Source organism: Carcharhinus amblyrhynchos, chromosome 6 (genome assembly GCF_965287045.1).
Source record: "Carcharhinus amblyrhynchos chromosome 6, sCarAmb.v2.hapA, whole genome shotgun sequence".
NCBI lineage: Eukaryota > Metazoa > Chordata > Chondrichthyes > Carcharhiniformes > Carcharhinidae > Carcharhinus > Carcharhinus amblyrhynchos.
Window position 1 is genome coordinate 124821638 of NC_137329.1, and position 16365 is coordinate 124838002.

Below are 16365 nucleotides of genomic sequence, written 5' to 3' on the forward strand. Positions count from 1 at the left end.
CCCACACCCACACCCACCCCTCATTTCTGATTGGTTGTGCACAATCATTGAGATTGTAATTTTACTGCAGGCCTGTAGGCATCACTGGAGGGAGAGTTTAAATCTGAGCTATGCAGGGCTCGATGTGAGGTGTCGATGCAGACTCAATGGGCTGAAAGGCCTCTTCTGCGCTGTATCATTCTATGAGTGCTATGTCGGAATACTGTAATACCAAGATCTGTCCACACTTGCTGTTTATGTTCTCCCATTGGCCCTGCCCCGCTCCCATCCGTTCCATTCTCCCAATTTTGCATTGCCATTATACCTTCTTGGCATGTATGGTTCACCTGAGGTGCTCCAGAGCCGGCAGCAACAGTGCAGATCCACTTTGGGTAGTTCAGTTTCGCTCCTACGTGAATCCAATCACTCCCATCTGGATTAAACTGCAGAAATATATCAGTTTCTCCCCTCCTTCCCCCAGTCCTCTCCACCTGCTGAATCAGTGTCAGTCGAGACTTGTCTGCACTGGGGCAGGAGTCCAAAACTCTCTTTCCCATTCATTGTCCGAGTCACATTGGTTGCCATGTGATGTGGGAAGAGTCATTATTTTTCTGTGTATGAAGGGGCTTTCTAATCATTTCTGTACAGGTAGGCTGAAATTATTGTCGTGTCCAAAAAGAACAAAGAACAACCCAGCACGGGAAACAGGCCCTTCGACCCAACGAGCCCGCGCCGCCGCATCATCCTACACCTATTCTACCCTGCGTGTCTACGAATGGAACCCCTAACTTAGCCAGATTCAGGGGAGAATAGTGTCAATTTGGTAAAACCAATCAGCCTAAGAGCACATCTTTGGGGTGTGGGAGGAAACCGGAGCGCCGCTTCAGGCTGGGTGGGTTATTAATATTCTCCATTGGAATTGAGTGTTTAAAATCTCTCAAATTAATGAGATTTGATGAGATTGTGTATCTTGGCTTTGTAAACATTCTACTGGATATTAAATCAATGCCTTGTTGTCAAACACCTCTCACCCTCCAGCATATTGATCAAACAAGCAATCAATGGGTGGGGGAAAACACACGATACCTGTCATTTACCCATTGCCTGGGTCAATACGAGGTATATTATTCATCTTCAGATGTGTTTGTGCTGGAAACGAGAGGTCTTGGCCAACACCCTTCCCTCCAGCAACACCCTTTGTTGCGTTGTTGTTTGTGGGATCTTGCTGCACCATTATATTTCCACCAGGTTTGTTTGAAATCTATCCCTTTAACGGGGTTTCAGCCCTGGCATCTCTTTATTTGACTCAGTGTTAGATTTTGCTTGGTAGCACAACTGTGAAGCACATTGGAACATGTTTAAGGTTGTTGCTGTATACAGTCAGCCACTCTTCAAAGTAATTCATGAAGTGTTTGGGAGACTTTGAGAGATGTTAACCAGCTCTTTATAAATACAAGTTCCTCCCAAACCACATTTCTTGTTTCTCTTCCTCTATTAAAGCAGAATGGGAGTTCACAGGCTAAGGTTAGTTGGGCTGGACGGCCAGTTTCTCTTCTATTAAAAGGTTTTGAATTCTACTTTGTCTCAATTACAGGATTATGAGTGATCTGTAAGAACCCATTTCTCTTGTATCTGGAAGGAGTACAGATTATCTGAGACAGGGAAAGAAGTTGTTGGTCTGTGTATATTATTTTTAAGCAGCCTTCCCCATGGGTGTGTAACGAAGTTGGCCACAGCAGAAACCTCATTACTGTTCAGTCACTGTCTAACCACCTGTTCCTGTGCTGATGATGCTAGAATTCCTGTTTTCTCACTGCCTCTGCTGAGTGAGAGTAGACAGTGTTCACAGTTGGGGTTTACGTGTAGAAAGTATAGCACAAAAATGAGCCAGGACTAAGTAAAAATGGTAGAGAGCATCAAGTTTTTATGTGTTCAGATCACCAACAACCTGTCCTGGTCCCTCCACGTTAACTCCATGTTAAGCCCACTAACGCCTCGTACTTTCTCAGAAGACTAAGGAAATTTGATGTCAGCTACGATTCTCACCAACTTTTATAGATGCTATAGAAAGCATTCTTTCTGAATGTATCACAGCTTGATATGGCTCCTACTCTGCCCAAGACCACAAGGAACTACAAAAGGTCATGAATGTAGCCCAATCCATCACGCAAACCCAGCCTCCCATCCATTGACTCTGTCTACACTTCCTGCTGCCTCGGCCAAGCAGCCAGCATAATCAAGGACCCCACGCACCTCAGACATTCTCTCTTCTACCTTCTTCCATTGGAATGAAGGTCACGAACGCAAGAACAGCTTCTTCCCTGCTGCTGTCTGACTTCTGAATGGACCTACCTTGCATTAAGATGATTTTTCTCTACACCCTAGCTATAACTGTAACACTACATTCTGCACTCTCCTTTCCTTCTCTATGAATCGTATGCTCTGTATAGTGTGCAAGAAACAATACTTTTCACTGTGTGCTAATACATGTGACAGTAAATCATATCAAATCTTTTGGTCCAGCTCACCTGTCCTGTACACAGCAATCACATTTGTAATCTTTCTTACTTCTGTCCCCCCTCCAGCAGTGACTTGAGGCCACTTTAATTTGGAAAGTAAGGCTGGTAATTTGCTTTTCCTTCATCTTAACTGAAGTGAAGCTTTATTATCAGTTTAAAAATGAGATTTCAGCCCAGCAGGTATTGGCTGCATTGTGTTACAAGCTATTAGTTTACAAATGTCTCAGGGCCCTTTGCAATGAATTTCACTGATGTGTGCTTTCCAATGTGATATTGACGCAAACTTTGTGTTGCTTATTTTTTTGTTGTTGTTGTGTTCTGCTGCCTCTGGAAATTCCCGTTAAACTTTACACGGAATGGATAAAGAAAGGTAAAAAAACTCTTCCTAAACTCATATTGTAATGATGCTGAGTGAGAGAGCTTCAGAATGTAAAGCCGTTTGGAGTTTTTTGTGTTCTGCATTAACAATGCCTGAGTTATTAATCCCACACTGGCTGTGTTGCTTAGCGCGTTCAAAACAGATTTCACAGTTGACGTCAGAAACAGCTTCTGTTTATTCTTTCTCCCAATCCAGATTCCAATAGTAGGACTGAGAATGAAGATTTTGCCTGTGTTTGGAATAATAGCAGGAGCCATCTATTCCTGCACCAATTATTTCCGGGTCATCTTTTCTGGTGGGACGGGCAAAAATGGTTCTACAATAGCGGTAAGGAGAGCGAAATCAATGATAACACATTTTCTGCACCAACCAGCCTCTAGCTGTTGATGTTGAGTATTGAATTCTTCTTTATTTTCTAGGGTACCAGTGTTCTGTCGCCCTCTTTGCACATTGGCCTGGTCATTATAATGGCTGTAATGATCTACAAAAAGTCCACCACACGCCTATTTGAAGATCACCCTTGCCTCTATGTTTTAATGTTTGGATGCGTAGCTTCAAAAATCACAAACAAGTTAGTGGTATGTGAATTTCAATCAAAGCATAAGTTTCTATTTGCTGCCTGCTTTCTTTCAACTTTGAACAGCTATTTAACTCCATGCTGGAACCAGCCATATGAATACTGTGGTCACAAGAGCAGGACAGAGTCTGGGAATTCTGTGGCAAGTAACTCACCTTCTGACTCCCCAGAGCCTGTCCACCATCCAGGACAAAACACCCCATTCACAAACGTTCATTCCCTCTGCCACAGTGACTGCAGTGTGTACCATCTACAGAATGCACTGCAAGGCTCCTTAGGCAGCACCTTCCTAACTCCCAACCTCAACCATCAGGAAGGAGAAGGTCAGCAGATGCAAGGGAACACCACCACCTGCAAGCTCCCCTCCAAACTCCCGACTGTAACATTGTCCCTTCAGTGTCACTGGGTCAAAATCCTGGAACTATTTCCCTAACGGTACTGTGGGTGTGCCTGCACCACGTGGACTGCAGCGATTCGAAAAACCAGCTCCTCCCACCTTCCCGACGGTAATTAGGGATGGGCAATGAGTACTGGCCTAGCCAGCAACACCCATATCCTGTGAATGAATAAAACAGGAAAATAAAACCTCACCATCTAATCAGCCAACCTCACTCAAAGGCTGGTGCACCCATTAATTTTTGAAACACTAACTCTCCCACATATGCAGAGCAGAATTGACACTGTTCCGATTGTGTTCTCATCCAGCTTTTTGGCAAAAGAACCAGGGGACGAGATGAGATTTCTTTTTAGCACAGTGAGTTGTTGTGATCTGGAATGTGCTGCCCGAAAGCGCAGTGGAAAGTAATTAAACAGAAACTTTCAAAAGGGCAATTGGATAAAAACTGGAAAAAGAAAAATGAGCAGTGGGGAGGGTGAGGGGAGCGGTGCGGGTGGGTCTTTCAAAGAGCTAGTGGAATGTGTTGAGTGATCTCCTCCTGTGCTGTCCAATTCTACACTGACACTACTTGGTGATGACATTCTCAGTTTACCAGAGGCACGGGGAGCAGCTGCTTAGCCATGTTTAACGGGCGCTGCCTCATGTGGGATTATTTGAGTCATACATCTGCCGCGTTACAGCGGGTTTGTTTTTTTGTTGTTTGTTTGTGCGTAACATAAGTCCTAATTAACACCCCAGTGTCAGCTGCTGCAAACTCCATCCAGGAAGACAACATCTGCCTGGTTCAATTGGAGCGCAACAAACTCCCCAGAGAAGGGAGCTGCTTCTGAGGATCATTTGGTGCCAATGAACAAAGAAAGCAGCTCCCTATCTGTTGGGAACATGGGAGCACCATTCAGCCACTCAACCAGTCAGTGAGATTGTGACTGTTCTGAACCAGAATTCCATATCCCTTAATAACCTTTGGCTCACAAAAACCTACCAATCTTCATTTAAAATTCACAAATGATTTAAGCATCAAGTTGCGTTTGGATACGAGCATTCCAAATTGCTGTCTGCGTCCTCCTGTGAAGGACAGCTCCCTAATTTTACATCCATAAGCTCTGGCTTGGATTTTTAGATTGTGCTCCCTCAACCTGAACATTCCGAGGCAGAAGGAATAGTTTCTTAAATAGCTGAAGGATCGGAGAGATACTAACACTTCTCAATTGCTTTATTCACAAACAATATGGAAAGGGTTTCTGTTACCTGAAGCAGGAGATTAAAAGGGAGTCTCCAGGGTAAAATAATGAAACATGGATTCGGACAGCGTGGGGGCCTGATGGATTTATCTCACTCTTAGTAAACACTTGAATGGATGAGAGAGGAAAAAAATAGTATAGCGATTGACAAAGAGCTGGGAGGAGTGGAACCAATTGAGTTGGCACGTCTTAATCAAAGAACAAAGAAAATTATAGCACAGGAACAGGCTTCCAAGCCTGCACTAACCATGCTGCCCAACTGAACTAAAACCCCCTAACCTTCTGGGGATCATATCCCTCTATTCCCATCCTATTCGCGAATTTGTCAAGATGCCCCTTAAAAGTCACTACAGTATCTGCATCCACTACCTCCCACAGCAACAAGTTCCAGTGTTTACAACTCTCAGTGTATAAAATCTGCCTTTAAACCTTGCCCCTCGCACCTTAAACCTGTGCCCCCCAGTAATTGACTCTTCCACCCTGGGAAAAAGCTCCTGACTATCCACTCTGTCCATACGTCTCATAATTTTATAGACTTCTATCAGGTCTCCCCCTCAATCTCCGATGTTCCAGTGAGAATAAACCAAGTTTCTCCAATCTTTCCTCATATCTAATGCCCTCCATACCAGGCAACATCCTGGTAAATCTTTTCTGTACCCTCTCCAAAGCCTCCACATCCTTCTAGTAGTGTGGTGACCAGAATTGAACACTATATTCCAAGTGTGGCCTAACTAAGGTTCTATAAAGCTGCAACATGACTAATTTTTAAACTCAGTGCCCTTGCTAATGAAGGCAAGCATGCTGTATGCCTTCTTGAATACCTTCTCCACCTGCATTGCCACTTTCAGTGACCTGCGTATCTGTACACTCAGATCCCTCTGCCTATCAATACTCTTAAGGGTTCTGCCATTTACTGTATATTTCCTATTTGTATTAGACCTTCCAAAATGCATTACCTCACATTTGTCTGGATTAAATTCCATCTGCCATCTCTCCCCCAAATCTCCAACTGATCTATATCCTGCTGTATCCTCTGATGGTCCTCATCGCCATCCACAAATCCACCAACCTTTGTGTTGTCCGCAAACTTACTAATCAAACCAGTTACGTTTTCCTCCAAATCATTTATATATATATATATACTATATTACAAACAGCAAAGATCTCAGCACTGATCACCATTTGTCACAGCTCTCCATTCAGGAACGCATCCTTCCACTGCTACCCTCTGTCTTCTTTGACCGAGCCAGTTTTGTATCCACCTTGCCAGCTCACCTCTGATCCCGTGCGACTTCATCTTCTGCACCAGTCTGCCATGAAGGACCTTGTCAAAGGCCTTATTGAAGTCCATGTAAACAACATCCACTGCCCTACCCTCATCAATCATCTTCGTCACTTCCTGGAAAAACTTGATCAGGTTCGTGAGTCACGACCTCCCCTTCACAAAACCATGTTGCTTCTCACTAATATGGCTACTTATTTCCAAGTGGGACTAAATCCTGTCTCAAAGAATCCTCTGCAATAATTTCCTTACCACTGATGTAACGCTCACCGGCCTGTAACTATCTGGATTACTCTTGCTAACTTTCTTAAACAAAGGAACAACATTGGCTATTCTCCAAAGTCGAATAGTCTCCTTTCCAGCATCATGCAAGTTTATCAAATACTGATCTGATGTCACTCCATGTATATTGTTATCTCCGTTATCATTATTAGAGAAAGATGTTTTGTTTTTGTAGGTGGCACACATGACCAAAAGTAAGATGAAACTACAAGACACAGCATTCATTGGGCCTGGGCTGCTGTTCCTGAACCAATACTTTAATAGTTTTATTAACGAGTACTTTGTACTATGGGCAGCTATGGTAAGTGCATTACATTGATTTCCTTAAAGGATGCAGATTTAGACAAAAAGCAATAAAATAGCAAAATACTGTGCATGCTGGAATCTGAATCAGAAACAGAGAAAGCTGGAATATCTCAGCATCAATCAGAAAGAAAACAGAGCTGATGTTCTGAGTCCACGCGTGACCCTTCTTCAGAATTAAAGAGAACAAAAACTGATTATATAGAAGAGGGGGTGGAACAGATGTTGTTCATTGTGTGTTTCAACACCAGGTACCTCAAACCTAGCTGTGAAATACCATGTCCATTCCATCTCCCGTTTCCCACCGGAATTGGAAATAACTGGGGCTCAGAATTGATGAGTATTGAAACTCGGATCACCTTGTTCCCTTTTAGAACCTTATATCAGTACAGAATGTGGAGATGCCGGCGTTGGACGGGAGTGGGCACAGTAAGAAGTCTCACAACACCAGGTTAAAGTCCAACTGACTTATTTGGTATCACGAGCTTTCGGAGTGCTGCCCCTTCATCAGGGGACGAAGGAGCAGCGCTCTGAGAGCTCATGATTCCAAATGAACCTGTCGGACTTTAACCTGGTGTTGTGAGACTTCCTACTGTATCAGTACAGCCCAGATTCCGAAACAGAAAGGTACCGGTCTGGACCATCCCCCGATATGCTGGTTTTCCAACTCTTTCTAAGTTGGCTCTCTATCTCGTTTTCACTATTTGATGTTCTGTAACAGTTCACTTTAGATTTTGGACTATTTTAGGATGGCAAGAAGGCCATTCAACCCCTTGAACCTGTTCTATAATTCATTTATGTTTTGCTGGATTTCTATCTGAACTCCATTTCCCTGATTCCATTTCCCGCCATTGATCAATCTCAGTTTTCAAATGTTTAGAAATAAAAGCAGGATTTAGGCCATTTGACCCCTCAAGCTATCTTACCCCTCAGTCTCCACAGTTTTTTTGGAGGGAGTGTTCCAGATCTCCGCTCTCCTTTGTGTGAGGAAATGCTTCCCAATCTCTCCCTGGATGGCCTAACTCTAGTTTCCAGGTTCAGTCCCTTGTTCTGAATTCTCAGCAGCCAGAGAATTGGTTTCTTTTTATCTACCCAGTTCTTCACTGATCTTAATCACCTCCAATTTTCCACACTCAAGCTTCGTCTCTACAAACCATTTTCATAATTTTGAGCAAGGGCTCTCTCCTACAATCAAATCATTTGTTTTTTTTTAAAGTCATTGATTTCCACCTATCGTGCAGCCAAATAAAGAAAATTAGTAAGTTTTTGTGGTTCTCTAATGAATGCCTTTAAAACCAAAGGTGCAATTTAATATAAGACTCCTTGTGACTAACGAATAAACTTGCCTTTGCTTTGTGGGAAGAAACCGGATTGCTGGAGGAAACCCACACAGACGAAGGGTCATCTAGACTTGAAGCATTGGCTCTATTCTCTCTCCACAGACGCAGGGCGACCTGCTGAGATTTTCTGTTTTTGCTCATGTCAGTTGTTTTTGGGTGATGGGATGAGAGATCTGAGCCCTGTTTTGCTTCTTTTCAGATATTCTCCCTGTGTGATTTGCTGGTTTACTGCACTGCCGTCTGCATTCAGATCGCGTCACACTTGCAGATCGAGGTCTTCCGGATTCCGTATCAAGCACCTGACCAGGTTCACAACCACCATGACTGACAATTTGCCCAAAAGGAGGAGGAAGAGATGGAGAGGGAGCACACAAGTCAATCTGACCTGTTAGTCAGAAATTCTGCTCAATCACAAAGCCAACCCGACCTTATCAATCTAGCAGAACCTGTAATTATTACTAAAATCATCTAATTATGATTTCTTAAAGATTGAGTAGAATCTGTGTTCATTTGTCACACGGTGTTATTGTCAAATCTGCATGTACAAGATTCTAGCTCCAAACCTTCTTAAAAGATCAAAATCATTTCAACCTCCACCATTCATCTTCATTGGTCCAGCAGCCAGGATCCAGATGTCTAAACCCACCGTGTAAGAATGTTCTGGAATACACCCAGGTGCTGGTACGGCCTCAGTGACTGTACCATTTAGCACAGAGTGACTGACAGGGATGTGCAGAGTGAGTGAACATTGAATACCCATGTGTTATTGGAGAGGCTGGTGGGAGGAGAGGGGGGATGGTTCAGAATGTTCCTTAGTTGCCTTGCAGTTACCATGCAAGAGGGGACAGTGGAATTGGGAGAATCAACATTCCATTTATCCTGCCGGTAACTTACTATCAAAAAGGATAGGTTTCTTCCTTAGAACTGCACAGGGCAACAGCAGTGAGACAACATTGGCTGTGGCTAGAAAAGTGGGTATTCATGGACATACGCAGCCGAGTGCTGGTGGCAGTGAGTTGTATTTAATGAATTTCCTCCTCCTGATGGGCAAATTCCTGTGTTTGAATCAGTGTAAGCTACCATCGCGTAGCTCTCCATCCATATAATGATGTTGTTCTGAAAGGCAGCTTTAGAGAAATGGGCAAACTTTGATGAAGTAAAAATTGCACCCGAGTACTCCAGCTTCTCAAAGTCGAAAGAAATAACTTTTTTTTACACTATTTTGTAATACAATTTTAACCTCAAGTCTTGTACTGTGCAATATGTTTAAACTGACAATGCAAATACCCGCGATGCTTGCCGATTAGAGCTTCAACTTCAACTGCCTGATTTTTCCATTGCTACTTGTTCAAGTTAACATGGGGTGTGGGGGAGGTGGGTCCCTGGAGAACAGAGAAAGGTTTGAAGGCACATTTTATAGCCAGAGTTTTCAAGAATTTAAGCAGGTAAATTCCACTGTAGTTGAAACAGTCGGTGGTGTTTGATGTCTTGAGACAGACAGAAAGTTTCCACCGTATAATCATGCTTTTCGTGATCACTGGGTCAGAATCCTGAAACTCCTCCCCCATCCTCTCCCTAACTGCACTGTGGGTGTACCTACACCACATGGACTGCAACGGTTCAGTGCCATCTTCTCAAGGGCCATTGGGGATGGGCAATAAATGCTGATCTCAATTGCGATGCCAGAAAGCTTGAATGTGGCTTTTTTAAGCAATGGAAACTATCTGTTCACTAATCGGGTAAGCTGCCAAATTTTCTTACTGTTAGTGTTAGCTGTAATAATTTAGGTTGCTGGTACGTACTGTTGTCTAGCACTAAGACAAGCTAAGTAGTTGATTAATGAGTGCACATAATGAAAATAAAAGCATAATTATCCTAGACACTCACACTGTTACCTGCTAAAACTTTATAATTGTAAAATTGGATGTTAAAAGTGAATTTCCTCAGGTTATCTATATATATATTATATATATATCTGCAATTCCTTTTTTGCTTTGAGTGGGAAAGTAACTAATTTTGCTCCAAGCAAACACTTTTGTCTCTTGTAATGTCTTTCTACTTTTTTCAATTAAACCTAAAATCAAATCTACAGAAATGCTTTGTCTTGTTGACTTTCTATCGTCCATGAATAATGGAACGGTTTTTGAAAGGCTCAGTGTTTGAACAGCAATAGTGCCTTCAATACAGTGACATATTTGTACATGGAATGAATCACGTAGGAACAGGAGGAGGCCATTCAGCCCCTCGAGCCTATTCCATCATCCAGTGAGATCATGGTTGATCTGTATCTTAATTCTAGTTATGCCCCTCCCCCCCTTGGTTCCCTATCCCATAATGCACTCCGTTGCCCAATACAAATATATCTGACTCGGTTTTGAAAATTTTAATCCAGCCTCAGTCTTGATACTTTTCATAAGGAAGCAAGTCCCAGATTTCCACTCCTCTGTTTGAGGAGGCAGTCTGTTCTCAGCCCAGCCCCAGCTTTAAGCTTACTTCCCTCCAGAGAGATTTGATCTTAATTCACCATAATCGGATTGCCCCTCAGTCTTTTACACTCCAAAGTATACAAGCTTAGACTGTGCAACCTTCCCTAACAATTGGGGTGGCACAGCAGTTAACACTGCTGCGTCTCAGCACCAGGGACCTGGGTTCAATTCCTGGTTTGGGTCACTGTCAGCGTGGAGATTGCACGTTCTCCCTGTGTCTGTGTGGGTTTCCTCCGGGTGCTCCGGTTTCCTCCCAAAGTCCAAAGACGTGCAGATGGATTGGCCATGTTGGATTGGCCTTTAGTGTCAGGGGGACTAGCTGTGGTAAATGCATGGGGTTATGGAGATAGGGCCTGGGCAGGATTGTGGTTGATGCACTTGATGGGCCGAATGGCCTCATTCTGCCCTGTATGATTCCATGAACTCTCAGCCCTGGCATCGGCCAACAGGATGTTTACGTGCTAGTTAGGTTGATTGTACTGAGCCTATTGTTAATGGGGGAGGTAGTGATATTGGGGTTCATTGGCAGTGCTGTCACTATAACAAAGAACCGCAGCCCCAAGTCTAACTCCCTCCACCTGGCAGGGCAGCTAAATTAAGGGCAGTGTTTTAACACTGGTTAGAGTGAGCCCTCACTTTGGGTGGGATTTCAGGTTCCTGGTCATAATTCGCTGCGTTTTATACCAGATTTCTGCCTTGCTTTAAGCTGTTCTATCTATGCATGCTCCTTTCATAATGCCTTCTATTTAAGGTGCTTAGACTGCCAATGACTGCACTTGTTAACTTTTTGTTTGTGTGAATTAGCTTCTCGTTTTATTGGATAGGTCTAAGTTCTCTTACTGTCTCACAATTTAGTGATTCTTTGGCCTAAGCCCAGACCTGATTCTGAAATTTGAGATCGTGAAAACACTTTGCTTAATAGTCACTTACTGCATTTTTTTTGATATTTGACAGTGGCTGCAATATGTTTTCAAATAAAATATAGCTAATGCCGTCTGGTCAATTGTGACAGCGTTTAGGCAAAGTATATGTAGCCTCCTTTCTGTACATTAAGTCAGTGGTCTGGTTAATACAACTAATCCAAACCCATTCAGATTTAATACTAACATAACATCGTTATGGCTTTGTTAAAAGCTGTAGTTCAACTACTTTCAACAATTCATCGTAACTTCAATGTATTAACTGCATTATGTTGTATAGGTGTACATTCCAGTTCCTGTCTCCCCTCAGAAAAACATGGGCTGAAGAGACAAGCAAACATTCGCAATCTCCTCTGTGTCACATGAAGGGGAGAACATTTATCAAGTGGACAACCTGTGGGTTTATAATTTTCAAACGCAAACCATGAAGGAGTCTCTGATCTTTGTAAGAAAATGACAATCAATGACTTGTTGGATAAATTGGGTTTTATATTAAATTATTGCTGGTGATTTTTTTAAACTACAATGAAACGATGGAATCACTTTGAAACTGGACTTGTTCTCTGTACATTCCACATTTTTTTCTCTCGATTCATCAAGCTGCAGGGTATAAGTCACTCTTCTGTAGCGATCATCATTTTGTTCCGTAAAGTAACTGTTTCCTTCTCAATATCATGCTGAAATTTAATTAAAAGGAGTATATTGTTTTCTTTTGGGTCTTTCAAGTCTTGCAAATTAAATACTTAAAAAATTACCGACTGTTCCAATATTTACGGAACAGTTGGTAATTTAAGTATTTGCTGGATGGAATTAATGAATTAATGTAAATTTGCCAATGTTATCCTGACACAAATTTCAGATACATTGGAGTAAACAACATTCAATAAAATCCTCCGTGTTGCCTTTTATTTCCTATTGTCCTGTTTCAGATTTCTGTCTACTGTCGTCTATCCACTGGGCTCTGTAACAAGAGAACAAAGTTAATTCTTGGGTGGTAGAATCAGATGCCATGGTAAGAGGTCATTCAGCCCATTGTATCTCTTACAGCCCTTTGAATGAGCTATCCAATTAGTCTCACTTCCCCTGCTCTATCCCCACAATGTTTTACTCTTTGTCAAATGGTATAGGTGGCATAGTAGCACAGTGGTTAGCACTACTGCTTCACAGCTCCAGGATCCTGGGTTCAATTCCCAGCTCAGGTCACTGTCTGTGTGGAGTTTGCACATTCTCCTCATGTCTGTGTGGGTTTCTCCAGGTGCTCTGGTTTCCTCCCACAGTCCAAAGACTGTGTGGGTCAGGTTGATTGGCTATGCTAAGAAATTGCCCCTTAATTTCCAGGGATGTGTAGGTTTGAGGGATTAGTGGGTATAATATGTAGGGATATGGGGGTAGGGCCTGGGTGGGATTGTGTTCAGTGCAGACTCGATGGGCTGAAGGGCCTCTTTCTGCACTGTAGGGTTCTATGATCTATGAAATATTTATCAATGCCCTTTGGAAAGTTACTGTTGAATTTGCTTCCAGCACCTCTTCAGGCTGTCATTCCAGATTGTAACAACTTGCTGTGTTTGAAAACTATCTTTTTATCTGTGTATGAGATGTGGACATTGTTAGCAAGACAGCACACTTTACAACAGGTAAAAGCCGGGATTTGATCATACACTCCATTAGCGTAAAGTTTATTTATTAGTCACAAGTAAGGCTTACATTAACACTGTGATGAAATTACTGTGAAATTTCCCTAGTCACCACAGTCGGGTGCCTATTCAGGTCAATGCATCTAACCAGTACATCTTTCAGAATGTGGAGCACCCAGAGGGAACCCACGCAGACAGTGACCCAAGCCAGGAATTAAGCCTAGGTCCCTGGCCTTTGAGGCAGCAGTGCTAACCACGGTGTCACCCCAGCTTCCGGCATTTTCACAAAGGAGGCATTGACTCAGTGATGAGAACCCAATTATACATAATTTACAGCACAGGCCATTCAGCCCAGTGGATCCATGGTGTTTATGTCTCCTCCAATCCCTCTTCATCTCACCCTATAATCCTGCTTCGATACCTTCAGCTATGCTGTGTGTGCTCTGTAGTTTTAGTAGTGTACAATTTTATACTGGAGCTTGGTAAACATCAGTGGAATGTGCATGAACCACAGCAGTGTTTCTTCTAGCAGTTGACCTTTGCTTAACAATCTCAGCAAGATTTCACAAAGAGCCATTTATCATGTTAGTTGAACATTCACAGAGAACGCTCAGTGCTGCTGGTCAATCGAGAGTTTGCAGTTGTTTATGAATCTTTGCTCCTCCCCCATCTACCCCTCCCCACTCCTCCCTCTCTCTCTCCCCATATCCTCTCCCGTCTCCCCTTATCCCTTCTTGCATCAGTTTGCTTTTCTACCAGCTCTCCCCTGACCCCCCCCTCTCTACATGCCACAAACAATTGATTTTCTGTCTACAGTGTGAATGAGACCAAACCAAAAGTGAATGGTTTTTCAGCTTTTAACACTGGTGTACTGTCATTAATCCCAAGATTTTTAATGCAGTAACTGATATTTTAAATTAGTAATTACCTAATTAATAAGTTTTTTGTCTAATTGTTAAATTTCAAGCCTTTTCTGTACAAGGAGAGTCAGGCATATTCAAACAATTGGATACAGACATGCAAAAAAAAAGCAAAGGAAAAGTTGGACAGAAGTATTGATTCAGTTCAGAGTCTTTCCCCTGCGTATTCTAGCCGTTGCAGTGTGCAAGATTATACAATATAACGAAATACAAGTTCAGTCTTGCTGGTAGAGGGATCAGTGACCAGAGGGCATAAATTTAAGGTAAGGGACAGGAGGTTTCAAAGAAAAAAAAGCCCAGGAAACAGGCCCTTCGGCCCAACAAGCCCACGCTGCCATTTTAACATTACCAGATCTCCCCCCCCCCCCCCCTCAACCCATGACCCTTATCTATGCTTATGGCATTCCACATTGAGGGAAAACTAATTTAGGGACAATTTATTACCTCCAATCAGCCTAACAGCACATCTTTGGCGTGTGGGAGGAAACCGGAGCACCCGGAGAAAACCCACGCAAGCACGGGAAGAATGCTCAAACTCCCACAGATACTGGCCCAAATCCATGTATCTGCATAGCAAACAGTGATAGTCACTGAGCTGTCGTGTTGCCCATCAGCTGGTCCAATTTAAGCGTACACTAACAACGTGAAGCACTAGGCTACTTTCGAAACATCCAAGAGCAGCCCTCGCATGACCCACCGCGTGTATGCCCCTTGTTGGACAACAAGGCGGACCGAAGAACCTGTGGATTAAAAGAGAAAAATATCAATAACACGCACAAAGGGAATCCCCAGAAGCTCAAAAGTAACACAAGTGAGCCAGAAAATATGTTGGAAGGTCCATAGGAATCAATTGATTCCCAGGAACATCCCAAGGCTCTTGATCCTTATTTAAAACAGTCTCCTATATTCCTCCATCTTTATTCCACTCACGTGCTTATCTAAGTATCCCTTAAACAACTCCAGCGTGCCTGCACCCACCACCTTACTTGGCAATGCATTCCATACCCCCACAACCCTCTGTGTGAAAAACCTCCAACATCCAAATTATACCTCGCCCCCTCGTAATATGTTTCCAATCTAGGAACAAGCTTACCACTTTATTTATACCCTTCATAATCTTATACACCTCTATTAGATCTCCCCTCATTCTTTTTCTTTCTAAGGAAAACAGCCCCAATTTTCAAAATCTTTCCTCATAACCCAGTCCTTCCAAACCAGGTAGCATCCTGGTAAACCTCCTCTGCAGTCTCCCCAGGGTCTCCACGTCCTTCCGGTAGTAAGGCGACCAGAACTGGATGCAGTACTCCAAATACAGTCTAACCATTCTGATTAAAACCAGAATTGAAGAATGCAAGTTTCATCGGGGGAGTAGGGCTGGAAATGGTTAGAGAAAAAGGAAGGGTGGAACCATGAAGGATTTTGGAAACGAGAATTTTAAAACCGACGCACTGCTAGATAATTATAAAACATCCTCACATTTGAGCCATCAACGCAATCATTTTTATAGCAAAATGCATTGGCGAATTCACAAGGATACAATTCAATGTAAAGTAAATGCTAGAACATACACACGGTGACGTGGCATTGGATGTGGATTGAGACAGGGACAGTGGTTCAAGGAATGATGAAAAACCTTGGAGATATCTGTAATCATATGTATTTTCAAAATATGTAAGGTGGAATTTGGATTGACATTCACGAGCTATTTGGATCAGAGGTTGAATAATCTACAGGAATACCTTCCAACTCCCTAATATCTGCCCACCATCTACAAGACACAGTATGATGGATTACTCCCTAACCCAATTGTCTGTATTAAAGCAGTGCCAATGAAAGGTGAGAAGTTCAACACTAGCTCAGGCAAAGTAGCTCACTTGACAGGTACCTATCCGCCACCAGCACACTGTGCCTAGAAGATTTACAAGATTTGCTACAACAGTATCACAGAATTGCTCCAGCTCAAAAGGCCATTTGGCCCATCATGTTTGCACCAGTTCTGACTGAACATTTAATCTGGTACCATTCTGCTGCCTTCTTGTAACGCTGCTCATCTTGCTTTCCAGGTAATAGTAATTCCTTTTTGAACACTTCAATTGAAGCCGTCTC

The 16365-nt window shown here is 42.8% G+C and overlaps 1 protein-coding gene across 2 annotated transcripts; it reads left to right on the forward strand.

The window, feature by feature from the left end:
- Positions 1-865: 865 nt before the first annotated feature.
- On the forward strand, positions 866-12588 carry LOC145344315 (cholinephosphotransferase 1-like). Of its 2 annotated transcripts, XM_080191416.1 has the most exons (6): positions 866-2868; positions 3073-3204; positions 3297-3455; positions 6832-6957; positions 8499-8606; positions 11986-12588. In XM_080191416.1, the coding sequence occupies exons 2-6, from the start codon at positions 3094-3096 to the stop codon at positions 12028-12030; spliced, it is 549 nt and encodes a 182-aa protein (XP_080047542.1). In that variant the 5' UTR covers positions 866-2868; positions 3073-3093; the 3' UTR covers positions 12031-12588. The 2 variants fall into 2 exon arrangements, with proteins under 2 accessions (XP_080047542.1, XP_080047541.1); XM_080191415.1 differs by having other exon boundaries at positions 866-3204.
- Positions 12589-16365: the final 3777 nt, after the last annotated feature.